General features: G+C 38.3%; 1 protein-coding gene across 3 annotated transcripts; it reads left to right on the forward strand.

The window, feature by feature from the left end:
- Window positions 1-897: 897 nt before the first annotated feature.
- On the forward strand, window positions 898-20,268 carry LOC146393227 (homeobox-containing protein 1-like). 3 transcript variants are annotated; one of them, XM_084928138.1, is made up of 10 exons: window positions 898-1,097; window positions 6,693-7,184; window positions 8,877-8,962; window positions 9,065-9,175; window positions 11,380-11,536; window positions 11,623-11,705; window positions 12,127-12,222; window positions 12,642-12,736; window positions 13,691-13,774; window positions 13,875-20,268. In XM_084928138.1, exons 2-10 carry the CDS (start codon window positions 6,694-6,696, stop codon window positions 14,205-14,207), a joined length of 1,536 nt encoding a protein of 511 aa, XP_084784264.1. In that variant the 5' UTR covers window positions 898-1,097; window position 6,693; the 3' UTR covers window positions 14,208-20,268. The 3 variants fall into 3 exon arrangements, with proteins under 3 accessions (XP_084784264.1, XP_084784274.1, XP_084784282.1); XM_084928148.1 differs by having other exon boundaries at window positions 12,645-12,736; XM_084928156.1 differs by having other exon boundaries at window positions 12,648-12,736.
- The last annotated feature ends 5,745 nt before the right edge of the window (window positions 20,269-26,013 follow it).

Raw genomic sequence — 26,013 nt, forward strand, 5'->3', positions numbered from 1 at the left:
TTTAGGGGTCGCCACAGTGGATCAGCTACCTCCACCCTATCCATAGCATTCTCCTCTGTCACATCAGACTACATCCTTCACTACATCCATGAACCTTCCCTCTAGTCATCCTCTTTTCTTTTTCCTGCTGCCTGGCAGCTCCACCTTCAACATCTCTTATAACCAGTTTAGTCACTCTTCCTGCTCTGCGCATGTTCAAGGCATCTCAGCCTTGCCTCTTTAACTTTGTCTCCAAGCACCTGAGCATCTTCAACTCCTGCCACCTCCTGTCTTTTTGTTAGTGGTACTGTCTCCAAACCATACATCATAGCAGCTCTCATTACCATCTTGTAAACCTTCCCTTTCGCTCTTGCTGCTATTCTTCTGTCACACCCACTCCACCCTGCCTGCACTCTCTTCTTCACCTATCTTGTGGATTGTCTGTTGCTTTGTGTTGCTTGGTTTTATGTTTAGAAAGATTAATAAAGTTAATGGTTAAACTACATAACATAGGGGGAAATACAGCATAACTTCTCACCTGTGTGAAGGTGAACAAGAACAAATGTGAGTGCAGTTCTTAAATAAGGTGTGAGACATACTGCAATGGGAAGGGAAAGGGGAGGGAGGGAAAGCAAAGAAATGCAGTTTGAGGAAAAAGGAATCTAAAACTACACAAACGGCAATGAAAATTAATAAATTTAGTGAGTGTAAAAAAAGTAGAACAAATGGGTAAACTGGCTGTGAACCTATTTAGAAGTATAACCAAAAATATATGTCAGACCAAATTATTAGAAACATCCCACAGCACTGCTTCCAAGCAACAGCTCTCTGCCACTGTACTGAATCATATCTGCAGCCAGGTGTCTCTAATAAACTGGCAACTCTATTTACTGTACGTTCAGTAAACTGCGACTCCCGTCGTTCTTTGCGTCGGTGTGTCAACATGGCGCCTGTCTGCCGGACAAAAGGCGAATCTGTCTGACGGCGGATTGAAGCCCAATTAGAAGCAGAGGAGACATTTTGGGAAAACTGTCAGTGTCTGTGTGTCCCTGCGCCCCGAGGCGATAGATATATGGTAAAACAAACATCCGCGGAGGCTCTTGGACTGGAATAATAAGGTAAGTTAAGTCCTCCAGCTCCAACTACTGCTGTCTTCAAACGGTCCTGCCAGGAGCCCGATGCATTTCCTTTTTTCTGTCTGATAACTGCAAACTCCTTAAAAAATCCCCAGTGCCACCGCAGCGGTATTTTCCCGCGGCGGTTAAGTTTCACACTATCAAAACTGATATTAACGGTTTTGTCTGAAAAATAACGACTCGGGCTCTCATTCGGCGGGTATTTAGTTCTCCAAGAGTCACTTAATAAAAAATAATGTCAACTTTTCCAGTTGCTGTACAATGCTCGCTAATGCGGTGCACTATGTATTCCAGCAGAGCGTCGTAATTACGTTGAATAATGAAAGTCATAATAATTGCCCTATTCTACTGTGTTTACTAGGAATTAGTTTATAAGATGTATGCCGAATTCATGTATTGTTATCCATTATATGTAAAACGTATTAGGACATCTTCTATCGAGAAGTCAGTGTTTTCCTCGAAGCAGGGGGAAAATAAAATCCAGTTTTCTTTAACGCGATTCGGCGTTGAAGTTGACGATCTAAAGACGGACCTCTGCATCGGATTTACCTTAAGACGGGGCTGTTACAGTATAACATCTGGTGACAACAGTCGACTAGTTTGTCTTGCGTTTCAGGTTTAGAGTCCAGTTAAAAAGTTTCCTACTGTAATTTAAGGACTTTGTGCATGTGCACAGCTGGCACATGTCTGCTACCAGTTCATGCCACGTCTGGATAGGACTTTAAGTAGGTCACTGGGTTCAGGAATGGTAATAGTTTTCCTAATGTCTTTGACTTTATTTGCTCTACTTGAAGAAAGAAAAGTCATAGCCCACATTTGCGCAGTGTGAAGTTTTGTTTTTTGTTTTTTTCAGGGAGAGAGTTGGATTTATTTATTTATTTTTTGACTGATTATTATTATTATTTAAAAAGATCTGTAGAGTAAAACTTTAATGCCCCAAATAGACAGGTATCCTACAGTCTCAAGAGGGAAAGGTTCAAAATTTGTTTAAGAAATAGCAGATGGAATCAGTAAGAATATGAATTCATTCTCTGAAGCTAAGTTTGGAGAGGGAGCAAACCTTCACCTTGGAGGTAGCATTTGCAACTCAAAGGATGCTAAGGGTTCAAAATGGTCCGTAACATTTGTTCCAGATGCTGAAGGTCACTAAGGGTGACACCAGCAATCTTGGAGCACACCTTGACAGATTTGCCCAGCTTGCTTCTGTTTTTAACACAAGGAGAGTGGAAAATCATAGATAATGAAAACGAGGAACTTCCTTAAAAAGAGCAACCGTTGATTTCCTTTTTTTTTTTTTTTTTTTTTTTTTTTTTACATACAGCATGAATCAATCATATTAGGCACTGTTCTTGTCTGCACCTCAAAAAGGAAGTGTGTGCATATGTGTGTTTTCATGTACTCCATACAGTGCTTAGCAGGCATGAGCCAGTGCCAAATACTATTCAATTATTGGTAAATCTGTCTGTGCTTGCACACACATCCTGTTATTTATCTGCTGGTTTTGTGACAAAGACTATCAAAGCTACACACATCCTTTTAAAAGCTAGACAGAGGGATATTATTTTACTGGCATTGTGGCATCTTATGAAGGGCGTTTCTCTGATTTTGTTTAAATGGGGTGGCACAAAAGAAGAACAAGGCAGGAGGGGCCCACAGAAAATCAGAATATTTGATAAAAAGTAAATACAGTGCGGGAACTTGGTGCAGAAAACACTGGGAAAGATTTTTCAGTGTTTCAATGGGCGTTGTTTTGTATTAAACCGACCCTTTATTTAATAGGGTTATGAGTATTATTTAAGTAACACAAAGGTATTAAAGGTTTACCATCAAAATATACCTGCAGAATCGTAGACGTTATATTATCACATTAAAATTATTGATTCTTTGATGTGTATATCATTTTAATGCTTTAGCTGGAGATGCTTTTAAATACTTTATATGCCACTGAGTAGCTTTATCGATAATAATACAGTATAATATCACGTAATTTATATTTTTAAAAGCTTCAGAATATTAAGTAATGCAGCTTTAAAATAAATTGTATGGGGTACAAAATGTGGCAAAGAGCATCATATTGAGTAGAAGCACAAAAAATACTTAAAGTACAAGTACATTAAAATCCACTTCAGTAAAGTGCATTCAGTGTGTACATTTACTGGATACATCTGCTATTTCCTTGTTTTAACAATGATTACAACTGTTGAAGATTACATTTGGACTACTTTAACAAGGTACCTTGTCTGTGCTTTATCAGTGTTATCCTTTTACCAAAGTTAGTGTGGTTGCCAGACGGTGTTAACATTTTAATGGCAAACCTCAGCTGGCTGGATGAAAACCTGATATGGAAGCTACAGTTTCAAATACAGCGAATAAATGTTGGTTTCCTGCCTTAATATGGTTTACTGTTAGTGTTCTCTGCTGAAAGGAAAGGTGGATTTTTGGTGGCATTCACTCATGTCTGCTAGGCATTGTTAATTGACCTCTATCTGATTACTTTCTCATTTACCTCCTCATCACATGTTGTCACATGTTTAAAATTCTGTCTGTCTGTTCCTGACTTTGCAGAGAAGTAATACAACAAGTAGAAAAAAAATCTGTGTTAGCTAAAACTGTTTTTGTGAGGGTTTTTTTTTTTTTTTTTAAAAAAACCTCTTAAAGTCCTGCTGGCAACCAGTGATCAGGTTAGGGTTAGATTCAGAGCTGCTCTTTGCATTTTGTAAATTTAATTAGAAAAGAAAAGCTATAGTCAATGCAAGAGTCTTCTATTCTTTCTGAAATTATGCTTCTTTGTTATGTAACTAAAATGCAATGCCAACCATGGTGCTGCACCTGAGCAGTTCACTGTTGACCCGCTGGATGTTAAGAGAGGTTCAGTTTGAGACTTTAAAGCCAGACTTTGATGAGTTCTTCTAGTTTGCACTTACAGTACATGAAATCTTTGAAAATGCCTTGACTGGATCTTTCTTTGTTTAAAAGTGGAATAAATATAAAAATCTAAAGTCAGTCCTTGGCTTCATTTTTTTGTAATTGTAATCTTTGTAATCTTCCACTGTTAATGTTAATCTTAGGTTACAAACTGAGGTTGAATCTCCAGAATGTGAAGGTTCAGATGTTTTTAGTTAGAAGCTTCTTCCGCCTTTTTCTTTTAAAGCTATTTTAGTCAGCATGTCTTCCTCGGTTGGACCCCACGTCTCCTCCAGTTTTATGTGGATTAGTGAAACTAAAAAATTTTCACTCTTAAACACTGGACTTTATCTGTCCTTAATTGTCCTTTCTCACATGGGGCACGTGGCACTATATAGTTGCTCCAGAAGCGTTGTCACTACTGGCAGTCCTGGTTCAGGTGAGGGTGATGCCTGGGTGGAGCGTGTAGGAGGGCGCCCACTCGCTCTCTCCGAATTCTCCAGACAATTACTCTTTTTAATTTCTCATACAGGCGCAATGGGATGTCGCAAGGACTTTGTACTAGGGAGCTGGCAAGTTAAAGAGTTTTTAATGCTCAATTTGATTGAGTCGGACATTTACGTTCTCACTTACAGCTCCGCTGAGTAATGAGGAGAAAAAGTGCAGCGCTGCAGTGAATGTGTGAAAGACAGTTCCCCTCAAAATAAACATCTATTTTTAGTATGCACAAAGATCAACTGATTTACCAGTGGTACTTGGTTTTAAGGCACATTGTAAAGAATACAGATGTTTCCTTTTGTGTTGAATTTGTGTTAGAAGTAAAAAAAAAAAAAAAAAAAGCCAAGTAAAGCAAACAGACTGTGTGAAACAACTGAAGATATGTTTGATTTTTGAATACGCATAATAAAATGTTGCACAGGTGATCGCGATCAGTGATTATCAAATTAAATGAAGTATATAAATAGTTTAGATAATCGTTTTTGTGGTAACGTTTTCTTTATTGATCTTGTGTATCAGTCTAACTTCAGTATGAGTCATCCTCTGCAGCAGGGAGGGAAAGTATGAAGCTTTGCTGCCTGAAATGTAAATTTTTCTTGGCATTCTTCCCAAGATGCAAACACACACTCACCCGCAACCTCCCTCTCTTATATCTGTACGTGTTGATATGCCTGCTGACTTTGATTTTCTGCTGTGGCCTGTTTTTCTTCTCTGCGCCAGAAAGAAAAGCACTGAGACAGATGTTTTATCTCTTATTTCTCTGTTTATCTTCCTCTCTTGCTCTCCCGCTTTCCCCCCTCGGTTCAGCCTTGTGACTGTTATGACAGTTTTTTTCAGAAGTGACAAATTCACTGTGCAGTTATAGATAAGAATTAAAATTTAATGCGCCAGGGCTGCATATAGGGGGGAATGCATTTGAGTTAAAAATCATACAATAGCACACAGTGAATTGGGTGAATAACATATTTGTGCAACTTTAAATGATTAGAGGAACCAAAAGCTCATCAGCTATAATAAAATGCTTATTAAATGTGTAGGAATGCGCTTCATATCTGGACAGCAGCTGCTGAGGGGTGACGTCTTACTGTGTGTGTGTGTGTGTGTGTGTGTGTGTGTTGTAAATCTGCAGGCAGGAAGTTACCAGATGTGACTGTACTGGCAATTTTTCTGTGATTCTTTCAGAGATGTGAAGCTCATTGTGCAGAAAAAAGTCTGCAATGAGCTAAAAACTAGTGATTTTCATTTTGTTTCATAAAACTCGCACTATTTATGGAAAGCATTTATTTTTCTGACTAGTCATTTCAAGTTATGCATTTTTTTAAACACCTCTAAAGTGTTTAGTTCTGTTGTCAGTACATAGAAGCACTACGCATGCCTGCATTGCAAACACTTCACAGCAGTCATGAGGATAGTGTTACTGTGCAGTGGGCACTGATTACTGTCAGCTAGAGGTGGGCGATATAGCCTCAAAGTTATGTCACAATATTTCGTGAAAATGTGCAATAATGGTATTTTTCATCATGTTAAAAAATACTGAACAGTGTTTTATTGATGCTTGTAGCTTGCTGGCAACAGCATATAGAATTGTACCCGAATAAAGGGCGTTTTCAATCTTTCTTATCCAGTGAGCTGCTATCACTGATGACACATTACCTAATCCAAAGTGTGAATCTATTGAAGCAAGCTACCAGCAGCAGCAGGGCATTATAGTGCAATAGTGATGACACAGCATTACATGCAGTGACATGGCATAAGTCAAATGTAAGACAGTGTTTTTTCTTTTCTTTTTTAGTGTTTTCTCTGGAGATTTTAAATATAAACTAAATACTTAACACTTTAGTTTAACCAGAACTGCATCAGTAATTTCCATCTGCCATTTGCTCTTCCCGTCATATGGAGTTCAACTGGCAATGCTTGGTTAATTCATTTGTTTACATTTGGATTGCGCATCTACCAGCATCTCTCCTTCCTAGACTGGTTGTTTGTTTGTTGTTTTCACCTTCAGCTGAAACAGTTTTCTTGCTTTTGTTGGAGGGTGTTGAAATAAGGGACTGTAAATGCATGGCGTTGCTATAGCAAAGGTATTGCAATATGACATTTTTATATAATGTTAAAATTTATACCAGTGTTAGCTCAGACAACTCTACTAAACAGTTTTAAAATAATCTCCTACAGGATGTTCCAGCAGTGTGAGGAGCCTCGCTTCACCATCGAGCAAATTGACCTCCTCCAGAGGCTACGGAGGACGGGCATCACCCAGGCAGAGGTTCTCCATGCTCTGGACACCCTGGATCACCTGGATCGGCAGCATGGGCACAAGTTGACCCATAAACCTTCCTATATGCCACCTTCGTCTTCCAGCACTGTCGCCGCCTCTTCTTCCATGACTTCTACCGCCACTCAGACAAGTTTTCCCAACAACCGCCTCTCATTGTCCCCTAATAACAACTTTGACACCACCTCCCCACCTCTGCCTGTTCCGGTAGCCTCACCTAATACCATAACAGCAGTAGTGCCAAACGGTTTGGTTGCCGTTACCAATGGGAAGCTTTCACCACCCCGGTTTCCTCTTGGGGTGGTTAGCGCTACTGTAACCACACCAGGGTATGCGTTTGAAGCTAGTGAAGAGGACATAGACGTTGATGAAAAGGTGGAGGACTTGATGAGGTAAGAACAGCCCTTTAAATGGCAGGTAAAACGAGGGCACACCAGCTAAGAGCAGATTAGATGTTCTAGAAAGTTATTTTGGAGGTTGTTTTTCAGGGTGTGCATTCAGACAACAGGATTAGGAAACAGCTTTTTTTTATTGTTTTAATTTGTATTAAATGTTGACTACAAGAGACAGCAATGATTGTATTTCCCTTTATAGGACTCACAAAGGTGATATTTCTGGTTTATTGGAAGGGTTAGTTTGAATGAAAGACTTCACGACTGAGGAGAAACTGGCTGGCTTGCCAGATCTACATCTAGCAAACTTGCGTCATAAAGCACAGCAGACAAGTGCTTTGTTAAGTGTTTTAGTCTGGTACTCCATGCCGTAAATGCCAGTAGACCAGCTTTCCCTTGATTCAATAATATAACACCTAGAAATTTGTTTTTTATAAAATAGTTTTACCGGTACTTTTGAAATACATACATGTAATACTTGCATGTACACTCAATTGGCCTGAAGTAAAAAGAAAAATCCTCAGAGCAAGAAGATAATTTTAGCCAATTGTTATCTTAAACAATATAACATCAGACACTAGATAAACTTTAAAAAATTAAATTTACCTTAAGGTTAGCCTTAAGAAGAAAAACAGTGTAGGTTTCAGAGGGGTTTGTAGTTATAATGTATGTACAACGTAGATTTAACGCAGAAGCATAAATCCGATGTGAAAAACCCGTATAGAGCCTGATGTCTGTATCTGAGGTGCTTAGATTCAAAAGTTTAAGGCGTGTCCTCATTTTTGTTTGATGGTGTCGCAATAATCTGTGACACTGTCTATATACAGGCTTTTGTTTATCCCTGATCACAGAAATCTGTCTATATACAGCCGTGGATATATTTGCTTTTTTATGTCATCGAGGATTTGATGCTCCGCTTAAGCCCCGCCACTTGACTATTGTCATGCTTCAACTGTTGCCCTGCAGAGACGTTGATGTATTTGTTGTGTTCCAGTGTCTTCTATGTTATCATATAAAGTATAGGGCTTTGTATATGTTTATAATGTTTCACCTGTAAATAAACTGGAAAAGTCAGCATAGGAGGAACCTGCATGTATGATATTTTGATAGTCAGCCCTGGTAATGAGTGACGGAAAAGGGACTCTTGCCAACCAACTGCATTTAGTGCTACAAAGATTATAACACTATTTTCTTTAGTTTACTGCAAAAACAATAATAATTTGGAATTCAGGTAGGTGCATGTTGCTTTTAAAGACACATGTACAGTAATTTGCAGCAGCAGAGGGTATGTGTTAATACAGAGGGTCCTGATTCCTGACAAGGCTGCTTGTAGCTCACTCTGAATATGAATATGATGTGATGATTGCTGCCAAACAAATACTCACACATACAAAATGAACACAAGTACACACATCCAGTCTAGTGCCTCTCATCTGTAGTCTGCAGCCAGACGGCAGCAATCAGCAGTATTGATTTGAAGATGTGTGAAAATGAAATCAAAGGAGAAGGAGAGCAAGGAATATTACAGCAGCACACATTCGGGTACAACAGCCTGTAATGTATATCTGAACTGCAGACAGTTACATCTGGTATAAGTATAGTGATTGTTGTGTTGCCGTGTGTTAATTAATATCAGGCTTGTAATGTTGAAAATTTAAATGTGTTGTACTTTTTTCTTCTCCCTTCTTGTAGGAGGGACAGTGCTGTGATCAAGGAAGAGATTAAATCCTTCCTGGCAAACCGACGTATATCCCAGGCTGTGGTTGCTCAGGTAACAGGTGAGTATAAATTTAATCTGTTTGCTAAAACACAAGCAGAAATGTTGGTGTGTGAACAAGCACCAGACCCCCACAAGTGTGACTCTGGTCCCGCTCCTCCAGGGATCAGTCAGAGCCGGATCTCCCACTGGCTCCTACAGCAGGGATCGGACCTCAGCGAGCAGAAGAAGCGAGCTTTCTTCCGCTGGTACCAGCTGGAGAAGACCAATCCTGGTAACAACTAATTTCTCCAACAGCTCCACATTTCTCATAAAACTTTTCTCTAACTTTTCCACCTGTGGAAAAAATACTGTAAAATAAAACAGTAGGAGGGAGTTTTTTTAATAACTAGTGTGCTGCTTTGAGTGTGTGACTCACTGTGTTGTCTTTTTTTTTTTAGCAAGAGCGAAAGATTTTTTTTTTAGGCTTAATCAGAATCAGAGATGTTTAGACTCGAGTCAAAAACTAATATTGAATATTTAAAATTACAAAAGAAGCTTACAACCAGTAATAGATCAATAATAAATAATAAGACTTTGGATTAAAAGGTTCACAGCAAAAACAAAAAAATAGACAAATACAATTAATTGAGAGACAAAACTGGTAAAGACAGAAGACGACAAATTTAAATTGAACAATTACTAAAGCATTCACTCTAAAGGGAGCATTGTAATGAATTCCAGGTGGTCTAAGCGTAGAAGAGTTCTGCCAAGCTCAGACAACTTGTGGGACTTGGATTGATAGATAGTATCAGTGTAAATTCTTTTGTAAGAAAATAAAACTTGTTTTTTTGTTGTTGTTTTTTTACATTTTAGGAATCTTGAGAAGGCTACAGTTACGGAAACAAAGTGTGGAATAAACAATGGCTACATTGTGTTAAACATGGGATCAGCATATTGGAATGTACAGAATGAAAAACAGTGGAGTCTACTTCTAGTTAGCACGTGACCTCCCTATAGGGAAAACAAACTATCGTGGTGCTTCTTCCAGATATTATGACTCTTATCTTCCTTATTGGCTTGTTACTCTATAAAGTACTGATTCCCAGTCGGTCTGAAAAAAATACAACTTAAGAATTAAGAATGAGGTTGAGGTTGACCTGTCCCTGAAAGCATGTTCAACAAACTCTGTCATCAACTCAGAGTTTCCCATTCCAGAAAGGCTGATCACAGTAAGTTCAAACAACTCTGAGCATGTTAACCGTCAGTTAAGCGTGTGCGTGAGTAGAGACAGTAAGCCATCATCAATGTGCCGATACCAGGATTCACCATGGCAACGGGTAAATACAGAGCGGAGCTTTCATTTTAATCCGGTGGAGGAATATGATTATGTTTCAGTGTGGGCCATGATGTTTATCTTTATAAATACAAGACAGGAGAAAGGAGACATTTTAATTAGTTTGGCCCACAATATACATTTTGTTTAAACGGTTTCTGGTCATCATCACCCAACTTGAATTTTCATTGGATGAAACTGGAATTTTACATTTGACTTTTATATCAAGTTTTTCTTACCTAATCTAATCAGGTGTAACCTGACAGGGATAAAATGTCTGTGAGAGAAACTGGAGATAAAATTCTGGGAAAATGGACACAGGTTACTGATTTGCCTGTGCTATTAGTTACACAGTAAAGCAACAGACTCTGGCACAGGTCCCCTGTCAAAAGGAAGTTTTTATTAAATGAAAAAATGTTTTTTGAATAGTTTCTGACCAGCAGTAGGCTGAAACAAAGTTATGTTTTATGGTGGAGTTCATTATTTCTGCCATTACTGGGTAAGAAATGCTTAATAAGGTTTACAAAAAGTCTTCTTTAATGTTTTTCAGTATAAGCATTTATAATTTGGGCACTCTTACAACCATAGCAGAGATCTTTGTAAGGAGTTACAATTACTAAGTGTTAAGCGATAGTAGCTGTTTCAAGTTATATCATATGTTAACATTAATGTAAACATATTAAAAGAAATGTGTAAGTTTTTATAGCGCTATCTACATGCTAATCAGCTAGATTTTAGATATTTCAAACAGATGCAGATCAGATGACTGGATCTAAATTGGATACAGAGCCTGGAGTGGCTTGAATCCATGATCCTCTCTGCAGCTGCATATTGAAAAATAAACGCTTTAAAATATATTTAGTTCAGAATGTTAAAGTCCTTTCAGCCTCATCTAAAAGTTAGAAATTAGTTATTCACATCATCACCACCTCTGACTGACATTTTTCTATCAATGTGACCAACTATGACATATAAGTTAGTGATCATTAATCAGTGTATTATGTGTCTAAAGATTTATACAGAGACAAAAGTTTGATTTAGACAAGGATTGCTGTGGTAATGTACAGTAAATGCTTCCAATGGCACGAAACTGACTTCCAGAACCTACTAATTTACAGAACCTAGTAAATCTCATTGATCTTTTGTCATGTTTGATGCTCCAGGTGCTACTCTGGCAATGCGAGCCACCCCCATACCACTGGAGGAGGTGATGGACTGGAATCAAGCTCCTCCTACATTTGGTTCGGCCCCCGGGGGCTTCCGTCTGCGACGAGGGAGCAGATTTACCTGGAGGAAGGAGTGTCTGGCTGTCATGGAGGGGTGAGGATGAGGAGGGGTACTGATGTAGAATTGTAGAACTGATGTAAGAAGAAGTGAAAGTAACAAAGTGCAATGTGTATCTGCAGCTATTTCAATGATAACCAGTATCCCGATGAAGCCAAGAGAGAGGAGATTGCCACTGCCTGCAATGCTGTCATACAGAAACCAGGTACAGTCTTACTGGCGAAAGGTTGTGAATTGCATCCCAAATTAAGTATTAGTGATTGGGGAAACGAATTATTAGATTTGCTATTTAGTATAAATATGTTAACTACTTCTTTGGCTTAATATGTATTTATTAATTAGAAGAACTGCAGGATCCCAAACTTAATTTTTCTAACTGCATTGTAAAGCTAGTTATGTGCTAGACTGATTCTGTCTTCCTGTTCAAAGTTAAACGTTCATCTTCTCACTGTCATCATTGGAATTCCATACAATTTTAAAAACACTTGAGCTTCAGATGGCTGTTGTCCATAAATAAAATGGACTTTACATTGTTTTAAGATATATGGGGGGCTTGAATGCACTTTAATAAACAAACGCAGTTGCAGACTGAATGGGTCTGGGGTGTGTGTGTGTGTGTTTTACAGGAAAGAAGCTGTCTGATTTGGAGAGGGTAACATCCCTGAAGGTCTACAACTGGTTTGCGAACCGCCGCAAAGATATCAAGAGGCGTGCTAATATTGGTAATGTCTACGTGTGTGTGTGTGTGTGTGGGAGTGAAAGAGAGATACACGTTAGATGTTGTATACTACACTATGGTTTGGTGTAAATAAATAAAGAACCCACAGGAAATCACTTGTACTGTATCTATGTGCTTAAGAGCATTATGTGCAAGTAGCACGCACAAGAGCTTGTGTTTCACTTTAACAGAAATCCTAATTGTGTGAGGTTCTTTTTCTGTGTCACCCAGTTCACACTAGTATTGCTGGTCATCACAATAGACAGTGTTAAATTTCTCGCACACCTGAAGAGGAAACAGGATGTTGTTTTCTTACCGAGAAGAGCAGCTTCTGAATAGTTGAATCACTGTTGTCCTTATTTTGAGTGTGTTGCTGTTTTGTAGCTGAGTCGATATGCTATGATGACGTTTGTGTTTTTGAAGAAGCAGCCATCTTGGAGAGTCATGGCATCGAGGTTCAGAGTCCAGGAGGTCAGTCCAACAGCGACGACGTGGATGGCAACGACTTCCCTGACCAGGTAAACTATATACGCGAATTCCTACATCTTAATGTCTGAACATAGAAACACAAACCCCCTAAAAAGAACAAAGCAGGAACTCTGTATTTTTAAAGTTAATTGCCTCTCTGATTTTCCCCATGAGAACTGTCCTGGTCTCCATAATTGTTTTTCAAGGGGTTCGGCATAACCTCAATAAGCCATTGTTATTAATGACACCCACAGCTGTTGCTGTTGTGATTATGTTGCTCACTTGTGCACAGCTTGTGTTTGTGCTAGATTTTTGCTTCTCAACACTTGTGTTGGACTGTTGTATGTACCATATATCTTGTGCCTTCAACAACTCTGTATCACTACAATGACAACTGTCACAATGTTGACTATTTATGTAGAAAGCATGTAGCAGTTCTGCGTCTTTGCTCTGTAAATCTGTGGATGATTAGTTTGTAACGTTAGCAAATTACTTGATCAGCCCAAGGCCTTTGGATCAAATGGTCTACCTGATCCTTTCAAGGCAGTGTTCTCCCACATGAAACCGATTACATGTAATCTGTGTTACAGGGACACTACATTTAGCAAGTATTTGCCGAAGAAAGAAAGTTCAGGGTCAGATTTGGTCTTGAAAACTGAAATGTTTGTCACAGTCCTTCACACAGAAATCACTCCACAGATTGTTAGAGACAACCGAGTGTTGACGATCTTCTTTATTTACAGTCGGTCAATACTAAGGCAATAAAAAGTGTTTGACACATGAAAAAATAGCAAAACACAAATGTAACTCGCTCGTATTGCTCCAATATGAGGAGAAATCTCTCTGATAAGTCGACTTGGCGTGGGAATTTGTTCATAGTGCTTGTATGTTTAATAAAAATTAATGTTTGGCCCCAGTGTGTGAATGATCAAAATCACAGGAATATATGGTGACACCGATAACTTGCCTCTGCCTTGTATAACTTGTTTGCTGGTTTTTCACAGGGCTGTGAGGTGTCCTTATTTGATAAGAGAGCTTCAGCAAGGCAGTTCAGTTTCAGTCGAGCTGACCTGTCCTCTCCAACCCAGGTAGAGCTGGAGCACATCTACACCCGCCTTACATTTATCAGCGATTCCACACAGAGCTACAGATCCACTCAACCTTCTTTTTTCTTATCCCCTCACTCAGGTTCCCACACTGCTTCCCAGCTGGTTTTCTGCCCTGGGTAGAGGGGGCGTGTCTGGACAGAGGGCCGCATCTCTTATTGGTCGCTCCCTAATATCAGGCGCGGTTCCTCAGATGGAAGGTTCCAGACTAACAGGTGTTTCCTGGTCCCCTCCTTCCCCCTCTCTCCAGGACGAGCCCACAGTTCACAGTGCCCTGTCCGAGGCCCAGGATCCAGTCAGTTTGGAGAAGGCGGCGGCAGTGAGTGACAGCAGCCCGGTGGTAACCAATCAGGGGGATGGCGCAGGGTGCAGCGTGGGGAATGACATCAAGACTGAGACTCTGGAGGACGACTGAAAGGAGGGGCAGATATCAGAGCTGTCAGAGCGATAAACAGGTGTCATTATATGCAAGCAGATTTTATAGGAATGTAATAATAAGTGGAAAAAAATGACCAAAAGTCGTGTAAAGTCCAACCCTGAGATACCTCCCAACCCTACCTCCAACCACCAACCTGCTCTGCTACGCTCGTATAGGCATTATTATTGTATTATAATTATAATATTAACAATAAGCTTTTATTTGTTAGTGTTCCCCAGCAACCTGTGGAAAATTTAAAATGTACCTAAAAACAAATCCAGCAAAGAAAGTGAAATAGGACGCACCTATAAGGGCACACATGCTGTAGCTGTCCATTTTCTTTGTTGATTGTTTATGTTGAGGCATTTTAAATCTTCCATAGAAGGCTGATAAACAGGACTTTCATGCATTGTGCAGATTTTCTTGGAAAACTGCTTTTTTTCACAGCAGGACAACACTGTATTTGACATGGAATTCCAAACATTTCAGGGTCTTGCACTGTGATCACAACACAACTTAACAGCCTCAAAAGATAAATGCGTTCATTTTAGTTTATATTAACTGATAGTTATAAAGTGTTGCAGCACATTTCATCACAGTTCTTTATATTTTAAATTTTATATTTAATCTTAGGGTAACAGCATATAAGTAATCTGTCTCTGGGCCCAAAATGTCTGAAAAATGTTTAAGAAAAAAAAAAAGAGAGAAAAACAGTATGAGCCTCCCCTGCCTGATAAGATAAACTCAATGTGTAGAAGCAGCAAAGGCCATAATGACTGAAACACCGATAATGCAATTTTATCATTACTAAATCTTTCAGAATTTATTGTTTTCACAGATTTTACTTGTATTCGTGTGGTTAATTATATGCTGCAAGTTTATATTGAAAATTCAGCTGCCTAAGGTTTTCAGGCACTAATTTGGACTTAAATGTGATTTATTTCTATTTACAATAGTGAAATTACCCTTTATAAATATTTAAATACTGTGAATTTAGTAGCGTTTAAACTAATTAGGGCCTCAGTTTCCAGTGAGAATTTAAATCCTGTATGGCTTTACTTTGCTTCCAAATCAATAACAAGTTTTTCTTTGAATTTTGTTTTTTTGTTTTGTTTTTTTGAGAGAGTTGTATGAAAACTAGAAACCTGGGCGTCCTTGTGACCGGGTGATGTTTATTCATTCGTACCCAGTTACCTGCTGGATTATATAATTAATAATCAACACATATCATTCAGCTGAGAGGAAGTCAGTAGTGTCAAAAAGCTGTTTAAATACTAAAGATTAAAATGTAAAGTGAATAAATACAGATGGGTGATAAATTAAAGGAAACTGAACCACTGACCCCTACAGTGTTAGGATCCAGTTTGGGCCTGTTTGTCCCTGTAGGGGGAAAGGTCACAATAACTCTACTTTCCTAATAAGGGTGTTCTCTTCCAGGCTGGCAGTGCATTGAATCTTTAGGCATGCACTGTGCATATAGCTTTCAGACGTGCTTTAAGTTTTTCTAAACATGATCTATCTTTTGATTTTCTTTTTTTTTTTTAAATGATTATCTTTTGAGGTGAAAAAGCAAGTATGTTTGGTGTTAATGTCACTGGCTGGAGGCCATTGATTGGTAAACATTTGGTGCTTGGAAAGCAGCTGTGGCTGGGAGAGCCATTCATAAACTGATTGGAAGATTAGTGGTTCAGTTTGCATGTTGAATTGTCCTTGGGCAAGATGCTGAACAACATATTAACACATTTGAGATGTTCAATACGGGTGCTGATATAATAGTTAGTAATGTAAAAAACCTGATATTCCGACTATATTGGCCCATATGTTTTTTCTTTCTCTAACATTTGTTGTGTAGCTATTTATTTACTTGTTTACGCTCTGCACTTCTCAGCTGGGATCAGCTGGTTTTTGTGTTTGCATTCTACCAAACATAGATATTTGAAACGTGTTTGCTGTTGTAAGTGCTGATGCAATAGATCGGTAAGTGGCTAATATCATTGCCCCCGATGTATCTATCAGAGCGCGAGTGTTTGCACCATATTCTTAAAGGCCCATAGTATGCAAGCACTATATGAATACAGGTCTATTTAACGTTCACCAGTTTGGCAGTGTTGGGTTGTGCTTATTTTGTGTGAGCTGATGAACAGAAAAAAATGAGCCAAGAAAACAACTTTTCCTTTTTTAGGCTTTTGAAAACAGAAAGCAGACTCTTGTAAGCTGTGAAGTCATCAGACTGTCACCAGAATTACACTCACTTGGGCACCTATGGGAGGATGTGGGCTAGTTAGAGAGGACTCTGAAAACACCAAATGAGGGAATATGTTTTGGAGGAATGCTGTTCATCCCTCTAGTAGAGTTTTAGAAATTTGGAGAATCACTGAATTTCCAGTGCACAAAGGGCCAACACCTTGACACGACATTTGGTTTTTCCTTTAATTTGTCACCCATCTTTCTAATATGTGTGTGTGCGTAGACACACAGACTATACTTAAATACAGTATATCTATCCAAATCCATTTCTTTGTACACTATATAGACATATTAGCTTCAAATGAGAGAAACTATCAGTATGAGTCTTATCATGTTGGTGAAAGACGAGTGAAACATTAGCCAAAGTATTAAGTTTTAAAATTTTGTGTATTTTCTGAGTGTATGATAATCATGGATGAAACTGTGTGTTTGAGATATGCTAATCAAAGACGCATCAGATGTGTTAAAAACTATTTCAAGCAAATGCATCATTTTTATATTCTTTTTCAGGTATATCTGTGTTTGTGCTCGATATGCCATGTGTTCAAAACACACACTGTCACTTTTAAGCTGTATTTTCATTTTGAATGACACTTCATTTGTTTATGGTGCTTTGAGTCCTTGTTGAAATATTTCACTAGTCACTAAGACTGACTGACAGGCCAGAGGAGGTTAATTCTTTTGAAATCACCATAAGAAGAAATCTCCTTTAATAATTAAAAAACCAACTAAATATTTGATTGAGGTAAAATTGAGGATATTTAAGGTTAGTACAGCCATTGTAGAAGTATTTTTAAAAACTGAAGGCATGGAAGCGTCTAATAAGCCATAATTTAACTGTCTAAGTCAGATACACTCCTTGGTCTTCACATCTGGGTTCAAAACACCCAAGACAATAATGGCGAAGAAGTCCAGATGTGGGTGACGTCACAGCGATGCCATCCGTCTTTACTAAACTGCTCGTGGTTTATATTGCCAAAGCTCCAGAACCCCAAAATAATTTCCAGATCAGTTTTGTAGTGAATACAAAATCATCCACCGGTCAAAAGTGAGTAAGGGCTCTGGGGCTTTTGGTTTAAACGGCGTTCTAGTCATGCACTCCCAAAATGTTCTGCACACTAAGCACCGTGCTCGGAGCGTTTCAACTACACTAACAAAAATGTCATAGTGATCCAAGCTTTGTACGTACGTCCTGTTCCACCAGAGTCAAGGAGGAGACATCAGCTGCTTAATGTTCCGCTGATGAACATTAAGATAATTGAAAGATATACGGTCACAAGTATGTCTGCCTTTTAGTGTCAGGATGGAAGGATCCAGGATTTTAACTGAAGATTTTGACAAAATTTTGACTGGCTTTGGCTGAAAATGAGCTCAAGTTTGTAGGCGAGAAAAGCAAAACAATGAGTTAAAACACGCTAAAAAAAGATGACTGCAGTCTCCAGTATGAGCAACACGCACACAGACAGACACTTACTAACCTTTAAAACAAAATAAAAAAAGTGAGTGCAGCTCAGTGGGAGATCACTGCTGACACTATCAGTCCAGCTCTTACATTTGCTTACCTTTTACAGCTGACACTAAAACCTTCTCAAAGGCTAAAACATTAATAATACTACAGTGCAGTGTAACACTTGATAGAAACCTAAATGCTTATGAAGGTGCAGCACACCTCAGCTTCATGTTTAAGTGCCTCATTTTTCTCAGCGCACTAACAGAGGATCAGTGCATGAAGAAGACTTCTACAATGGCTGTACATTTTTAACCGTACTAATGCAGGCGAGTTAATAACATGATGTTCTGTTACACTAAAGCGGCTTCATTCAAACCGGTTCATCGTCACCAGGTGCTTTACAGGCTAAGCTACTAGTTCAGAGTTTAAAAACTCAACATATATACCTCGCTCCCTCCCATTCAGCTATAAGCTACTCCCCGCAGGTTTGTTCACAGCTGCTTCAATGTGAATCAAAGCTTCAAACTAACTGTCGAGCTGATTTGTGTCAGTCCCGTCTGGATCAAACTGTGACAAGGCCGTAAAGATGATTCACGCTGGCTGCCAACAGAAGCGTCAGCGGCTTTTCAAAAGGGAAATTTCTCCTCAAACTAGAGCCAGTAAATATCACGTTTAAAGGGAATTTACTCATTTATGAGCTCCAACGTCCACCAGGGTCCATAAAATACGAAATAGTCTCTCTGTCATTCTGGTGGATTTCAGTGTTTCGGGCTAAATGTCTGAGAAACTTTGTTGCATGGTGGAGGATTTCTTTAATTGTGCGGCAGCAGAGCTGTCCTGGGTGTCTTTGCTTTAAGCATTTGAGACATTATTAGTCAGTTATGTAGCTTTCTGTCATTTAATGATTTACACCAAAATTTACAAACCCATCAAAGGGTTACAGATCGTTTTTTATTTAGTTTTTTTCTTTTTAATCTGCTAAGCAGAAGCCTTTCTGAAATGAATCTATGGATTCATTTAGGCCATTGTGCTATTTTGAGATTATTCTTTTTTGCCTTCATGGTCTTCTCATGACATTGCATTTTGGAGGTCTGAAGCAGCCAGTTAGTGTGAGTTTGTGTCATTTTAGCTATTTTGTACATAAGAAAAAGGGAAAGAACTGCAAATGAAAAATAAAGGCAAGGTCACCGTCTTAGTTTGATTACCCATCGCGGTCTATTAAAACGATTGGATAGATAAATCTGAGGTGGATCTAACGGTGTCAATAATTTGTTAAGCACCACCAGGAGACCTTACAAAAGTCTCCTGGTCAGTAAACACTGATTTAAACGTTAAGAAATAAGCTAAACCTCCTTACATAAAGAACCCATATTTGCTTCTAATAACAGAAACATCAGTCTTTTCTGGTGTTTACTGTGCTTTTGTTTGTGTCTGTTTTGATCTAAATGGACTCTTTTTGTGCCAGAAACTGCCTAATACAGTTAGTTCTCATAAAATAAAAAGCAGTAGGACAGAAACAGAAAAGCCTTTGCTCGTGCTGCTCTGTCAGGCCATTCATGCTGCGTGTTTCCATCTGCCTTCAGTCCTCTGTTGCCTTGTTGAACTGTTTTTCTTTTGTTTGTTTTTTGGAACATCTACCTGTGCATATGTTTGGCACTGACTACACCTTGACTCATCTTTACCTGTGCCATATCCCGCATATCACTTTGGCCGGCGGTCCACATAGTACAGCAAATACTTTATTCAACAGGAAAGTTTTGATGTGAGATGCTTCCTTTAACAAAATCAGGGTGCATGTTAAGGTAGTGAGCTCATTTGAGACTGATGCCTCTCATGTGAGGTGCTTTCATTCCTCCTTCATTGCTCAGTGTTGTGATATGCAGTTTCACGTTTAAAGAGTTAAAAAAAAAAAAAAAGCTGTTTTTTGGTTGTTTTTTTTTTTTTTTTTTTTTTTTTTAAATTAAGGTGAAAAACACATCTATCATTCATGTGGTCAACGTGAAATGGAGACGCTCCGGTGTTGATGTTCTCATGTAATCAGCCAGGAGGAAAACAAGCAGTGGTTGCCATTTCACTGTGGCAATAAGCTCTTCAATAAATCTCTGTAAAATGAAAAATATCAAACCTCAGCAGGATCTTTGTTGTATCAGTTTAAATTGATTTTTCTTTGTTTATTTGCTTCTTTTCTATTTCAGGATTTAGTGCCTTTTTTGGACAGTAGACTGTTCTGTAATCACTATGTAGAAACTCTACATAGGCCTTTTGTTACTTTTTCATCTGTTGGATAAACCTTATGTTATATTTAAGGTGTGTTTTTATTGATATTCTATTTACAAGGGAATAAAAACTGATCAGACTCCATCAGTGTGCTGCTGTGCTTTCTTTACCTGCACATCTCACTACAGAATATTTAAGGCATTTGAGACTTTGGATGAAATCTCCGGTAACTAGTGAGCAAACTAAGATATAAATGCGTTCAAGTCATCAGGTTTGACCTTAGTGTCTGCTCTTGTCACTATACAGTCTGAAAATAAAACCAGCACAAGTAAAAGAATTTGACATCCAAATAAGGTCATCTGCTTCCTGAGGGCCAAGAGGTTGTGATTAGATTTCTGCCTAATTTCCAAAGTAGTCATTTGTGGTACTGGAACTGGAAAAAAAAAAATAACCCCACTGATATAAAAGATCTGTAAAACAGCTTTGCGCAATTGCATTATGTGTACAGTGTGATCTGTGCCTGCGACCACGGGAGAAAACTGAGTATGGGAAGTGGGCTGGACAACAAGAAAGGAAACCAGAAAATAGGAAAACTTACCTTGTTTGTCCATAAGCTTTTTCCCTTTTCCCAGTTCAATGAAACTAGCGTGAAACACTCATACCATTATGATTTAAGCATTTTACTCTTGAAGTATGTGTTTTCCCACTTGAGCCCTGCCCAATGACACGAAATATGCAAACTGCTCAGTTCTGTAGTCTTACTGCTTTAATAATAAATAAATAATTCGCAGTTCAGCTGAATTTCTGTATAGCTCCAAATTACAACAGCAATTGTCTCAAAGCATGTTGTACTTTAAGGTAAAAACCGTAAAATAATACTGAGAAAACCCCAACAATCACACCACCCCATATGAGCAAGAGCTTTGGTGACAGTGGGAAAGACAAACACTCTTTTAACAGGAAGAAACCTCCAGGCTCAGGATGGAGCAGCCATCTGCCACTACTGGTTGGATTGATGAAGGAGACGAGACAAAAGCCATGAAGAGGAAGAAAGCCAGATATTAAATACAGAGACGTGTATTAACACGTGGTGGGTCAAAGGAATATATGTTCCACGGTATTAACAAAAGAATTCCAGTTTAAGCTTCTGTATTTCCTGTTAATGTGGCTCAGTTACCAATTTGGAAAAAGCAGGAGCTCTGAAGTCTTAAGAAAATAGATATTTTCTACATGAAGAAATAAATCTGTTTTAAACTTGACTTATTTGTAGTTAAAGCAGTTTGAGCCACATCAATTAATACACCAAGTTGAAGGCTGAGGTATCCTTTAAATGAGTTTTGTAATGAATCTGACTGGAATTAAAGTGATTTTAAAGTACCTAATAACTTTTTGTCTTGGCCTTGAGTGGTGTAAACAATCCCGCCTTAACTTGTATATTTGAGTTTTCAGCTGTGACATTTTTAAATCAGAGGAGTGTTTGTCGGAGGACGCACGATTAATTCTGTGCTATAATCTGAGCAAATTACACAGTCTAATGAAAACTTGGCAGCAAGACTGACTCACTTCAATTCATTTGACCTAATTTGAACTTAAATGGGCTGACCAGTAAAACAAGTCCATAATAAACCCCCCAAAAAGTTGTGGTGTCTTCTAGTATTAAGAATTTATGTATACTCTGAAATAATTTACATATAATGAAAAGTCTGAGATAAAGCAAAATAAGTGCTGTTTCAACATTACACCCGTTTCTCCACATGAAAGAAACACAACAGGAAATCTGTAAAATTACAGGTAAAGTTCCAGAAAATTGAAAAAAGTTCCAGTGGTGCCAGCTGTGTTGTGAGATAACAAATGAAACAAACAAAATGCAGCATGTGAGTTCCAATTCTTTCTCTGGAGTACTCGTATGAGGACCCAATCGCCTTGTTGTAATCTGCAAGAGACTGGAGAAGCGTCGCACGGCAGTTCAAAACAATATCCCTATTTTCTACTAGTTTTGCCATCCATTCTACTAAAGTTGTCTCTCTAACAGATTTATCTATTGGTTCACTTGCATCAATTCATGCATCTTTTCACTGAGGTCTGATTCAAACTATCTCACTTCTGATTCTTTCCAAAAATAATTTCACATGTAACAATTTGTATATGTGTGTTTTCTATTTTTGTTTACCTCTTTGTTGTGTTCTGGTGGACATCTCTAAACACCATCATGAGTTCAGGCTTCAATTTCAACCCAATTATACTCCTCTGGGCTTCACCTTCCCACTGGCCCCTGTACCCTTCTCAAAGTGTCCTTTGTTGTCTTGAATCTCCAGCAAACCCAATCTGTTTCTTCTCTGTTTCTTTTCAGTATTTTCCTTTTAGATTAAGTCTCAGCCTGGCAAAATATGTCACACTGTTCTTACCAGCCTGCTGTTAATTCTTCAAGTCCACGATGTTCTGTTGGTCTTCATCAGGAGATTGACTGTCCTTTGAGCTTCTTCTCAGGATCGGGACAAGTGGGAGGTCAAGCTGTAAAATTTTAAGCCAAACTCTGGCCTGTTTTCTCCCAATTATGTTAATCTATGGTTTTGCCGCTGTACTCAAAATTCCAGGTTGAGAAAAGTCCACCTTTATTTATTTGTGACCTGTATTGACACACTAAACCATACCATTAATATCATTTTCATTTCTTTTCTTAAAACCTCCATTTGCTTCATCTGGCTAGAGTCTGTTTCTTCTGTTTTTCTCTCTGGGTGCTCACTTGTCACAGTGAGTCTCCTTTTATGGGCATGCAAAGTTCCTGTCACACACACTCAGAGCCATACTTCCTGTTTCTCTCTTTTGTGTTTCTACAGGCTAATCAAACTCATTTTGTATTTACAATCTACAAACCCTCTGTAATTCTACTAACTTTTGATCTAAAATGTAGCATCATTCACACAATAATTTCATAATCCTCTCACACACACTGCCTTTTAAATAAACTAAACTCTTTGCATTTTTATCTATTTCAGGCATTTTCTGAGTCTCTGTTTTATGGTGCCGTTAGTTCTCTCTACTAACCCTGCACTCCGTGGGTGATAAGCACAATGGTTTCTTATGCTGAATCCTAGTGCTTCAGAGACCTTACTGATCACATCATTGACAAAATGTGTCCCATTGTCTGATCTCATCAGAGAAGGGATACCATATGTTGGAATAAAATGATTACTTAGACATTTTGCAACTGAGATTGCATCTGCTTTTTTCTCTGGATAAATCTCTGGCCAGTTTGAAAACACATCTATGATCACTAAGGCATATTTTGATCCTTGACATTCATTCAATTCAATAAAATCCATGTGGATGGTGTGGAATGGATGAGGTGGTGTGGGGAACTGGCCTCTCTTAGGTCTTAAGTTTCCTTGTGAGTTGTGTTTTTGACAGATTAGGCATGTTCTTACAAATTCTTTTGCTGAAGTTTCAAAAGTTATAGTGTAAAAGTGTGTATTGATTATCTGTACCATCCCTCCTGTTGACACATGTGTTACTCCATGTGTCACTAAGGCTGCTGTTTTGTGTAGAGACTTTGGTAATATTAGTTTTCCATCACAGACCATTAAGTCATCTTTCAGTTGTGCTCCACATTTCAGCCACTTGTTCTGTTCAGTGGTTGTTGCAGCTTTTTGTTCAGTTTTTAGTACGTCAAGTGGTATTTGTGCACAGTGTTCGGATGTTAGAAGCGTTGTTGTTTGTTGTGCAGCCTGCTTTGCTGTTTGGTCTGCAAAGTTATTTCCTTTTGTGACAACAGAGTTGTCTTTTTGATGTTGACGTAGAGGTGACCATACCTGTGTTATGCCAAATTTTTGCAAAGTGGTGCACTGCTGAAAAAACATACTGGCTGTCAGTGTATATATTTATATTTTGGCCTGTGTGCAATTCACATGCACATATGACTGCATACGTGCAGCTGACTTTTTTACTGCCTCTGCTGCGGCTGCACAGGCTTGCACATGCAGGCAGGCCTGACGCAACAGAGTCTAATTTGCACGAGTCTAAGTTTCACCAGGGATGCTAACGGGTGTTGTTTTTCTCCAAATGCCTGTGTTATCACAGCTTTCATATAACCTGCTCCTCCATCTACACGTAAGTAGAAAGGCTTATCATAGTCAGGCAGTGCTAAAACCGTATTTGTCTGTAATGCCTATTTTTAAATAACTGAATGCTTCTTCTTCTTTTTTCTTCTCTATAGATGCAACATTACATTTTCACTTAAGGCATTTTTAGATAATTTCTAGTTTTTCAAAGAATTCACACATCTTACATATTTCAAACTTTGAAGTTAGGGTTTTATATATATATATATATATATATATATATATATATATATGTTTTTTTTTTTTTAAACTTTGCATCGCTCACAGCTCTAAAACTAGGCATTTGTAAATCATATGCCTAATCACTATGTGTCACTGTGATCCACAAGTATGGTCACAAATTCGTTTCCAAACCAACAAAATAAAATAATCAAACAAAAACAAAAAACATACATGAGTCAGGACACAAAAAGAAAAAGAAAAAATGCTGCCACTGAAACAAAGCAGAAGTGTGAGGGGAAAAAACTGAGCTCACAGACAGCTGCATGTGTTGGCTTTTAATAGCATGCAGCTTCTGCTCTAAAAAACAAATAAATAAAAATAAAAGAAAATGTGTAACATGCTCATCAGCTTAGCAGTGTCCACATATTTAATTCAGCTTCTCAATCCTGTAGCTTTAGCTGTTGTCTACAGGGTTTGGCTTATTAGTTGTTATTATAGGTGTGCTCTATATCTCAGCAATGTTTCATCTAGGATGACAGGTTTTCAAGCAGGTCAAGTGCCTCTATGCACTTAATTAGTTTAGATATTTTCTTCATTTTCTTCATCTCATATGTCATTATACTGAGTTTGAGCAAACCTTAAGCTTGATGCAGACTACTTCATAACAATCGTCCACCTCACATCATAACTGACCAAGGTGCCTCTTCATATTAATATTATGTCATTATTAATGTTATCATCTTTTTTCTATATAACAGCAATAGTATATTACAATATTTTATTAGTGTATACCACTATACTACTACTGAGCCAATTTAATAGTTAGGATCATCTTACTCAGCAAACAGATAATTTAGAATTCATCCAATCTGCACAGATTTGCTTTTTCTCTGAACAGGTTTGTGCCTACCTTTTTAGACCGGTCTTCTGTTTGCCTCATCTCAGATCCAACCTTCGGTCACATTCGTTCTCTCTGTTGCATGGCGAACCAGGCAGTTTATTATAATATATTATTTATATTTTATTTTGTATCCATCAAGGGCTTCGGGTGATCTGCAGTTTCACCATTTCCCAAGCTGGAGACATTTTACCTTTTTCACACACTTTCCTTGGCTGAACAATGACACAGCCTTAATGTACCTTATGCATCTCTCTATTTTATTTAATAGGTTTTCGTGTGAATTATTTCCTTTTATTCATTTTATACATTCTGGGCATGGTCGTCACGCCAACTATGTTTCATTGTTAATATCAGTTTACAGGTTGTTATCCTTCCTATTATTATTTTGAATATGTTAAAAATAAGTTCTAATGTAATTTTGCCTTTGTTTATTTTATTTTTGTACTTCTTATATTTATATCTATTCGGTGGGGTCTGTTTCCAACCTTTTTAAACTACTTTAAACTACTTTGATCTCTAGTTTTCACTTAATAAGGGATTATTATGTTCTTCCTGATATGGGTGAGTATATAACGGGTGGTGCTGCAGATGCGGCTGCAGGAACAGGTGGTGGTTTAATAAAAGGATTGCGAGGACTGCACAGTGTCTCGTCTTCTGGTTTTACTAAACTGGCAGTTAAGTTCTGTTTTTCTGACTGTTTATCTTCTT

The sequence above is a fragment of the Perissodus microlepis genome, chromosome 1, assembly GCF_051167445.1.
Source record: "Perissodus microlepis isolate ML-2025 ecotype Zambia chromosome 1, ASM5116744v1, whole genome shotgun sequence".
NCBI classification, from domain to species: Eukaryota; Metazoa; Chordata; class Actinopteri; order Cichliformes; family Cichlidae; genus Perissodus; species Perissodus microlepis.

Coding starts and splice junctions, on each gene's coding strand:
- LOC146393227 (XM_084928138.1), top strand. CDS start 6,694: ATGTTCCAGCAGTGTGAGGAGCCTCGCTTCACCATCGAGCAAATTGAC. Junction 9,176..11,379: donor GCTGGAGAAGACCAATCCTG/GTAACAACTAAT, acceptor TTGATGCTCCAG/GTGCTACTCTGGCAATGCGA. Junction 12,223..12,641: donor CAAGAGGCGTGCTAATATTG/GTAATGTCTACG, acceptor GTGTTTTTGAAG/AAGCAGCCATCTTGGAGAGT.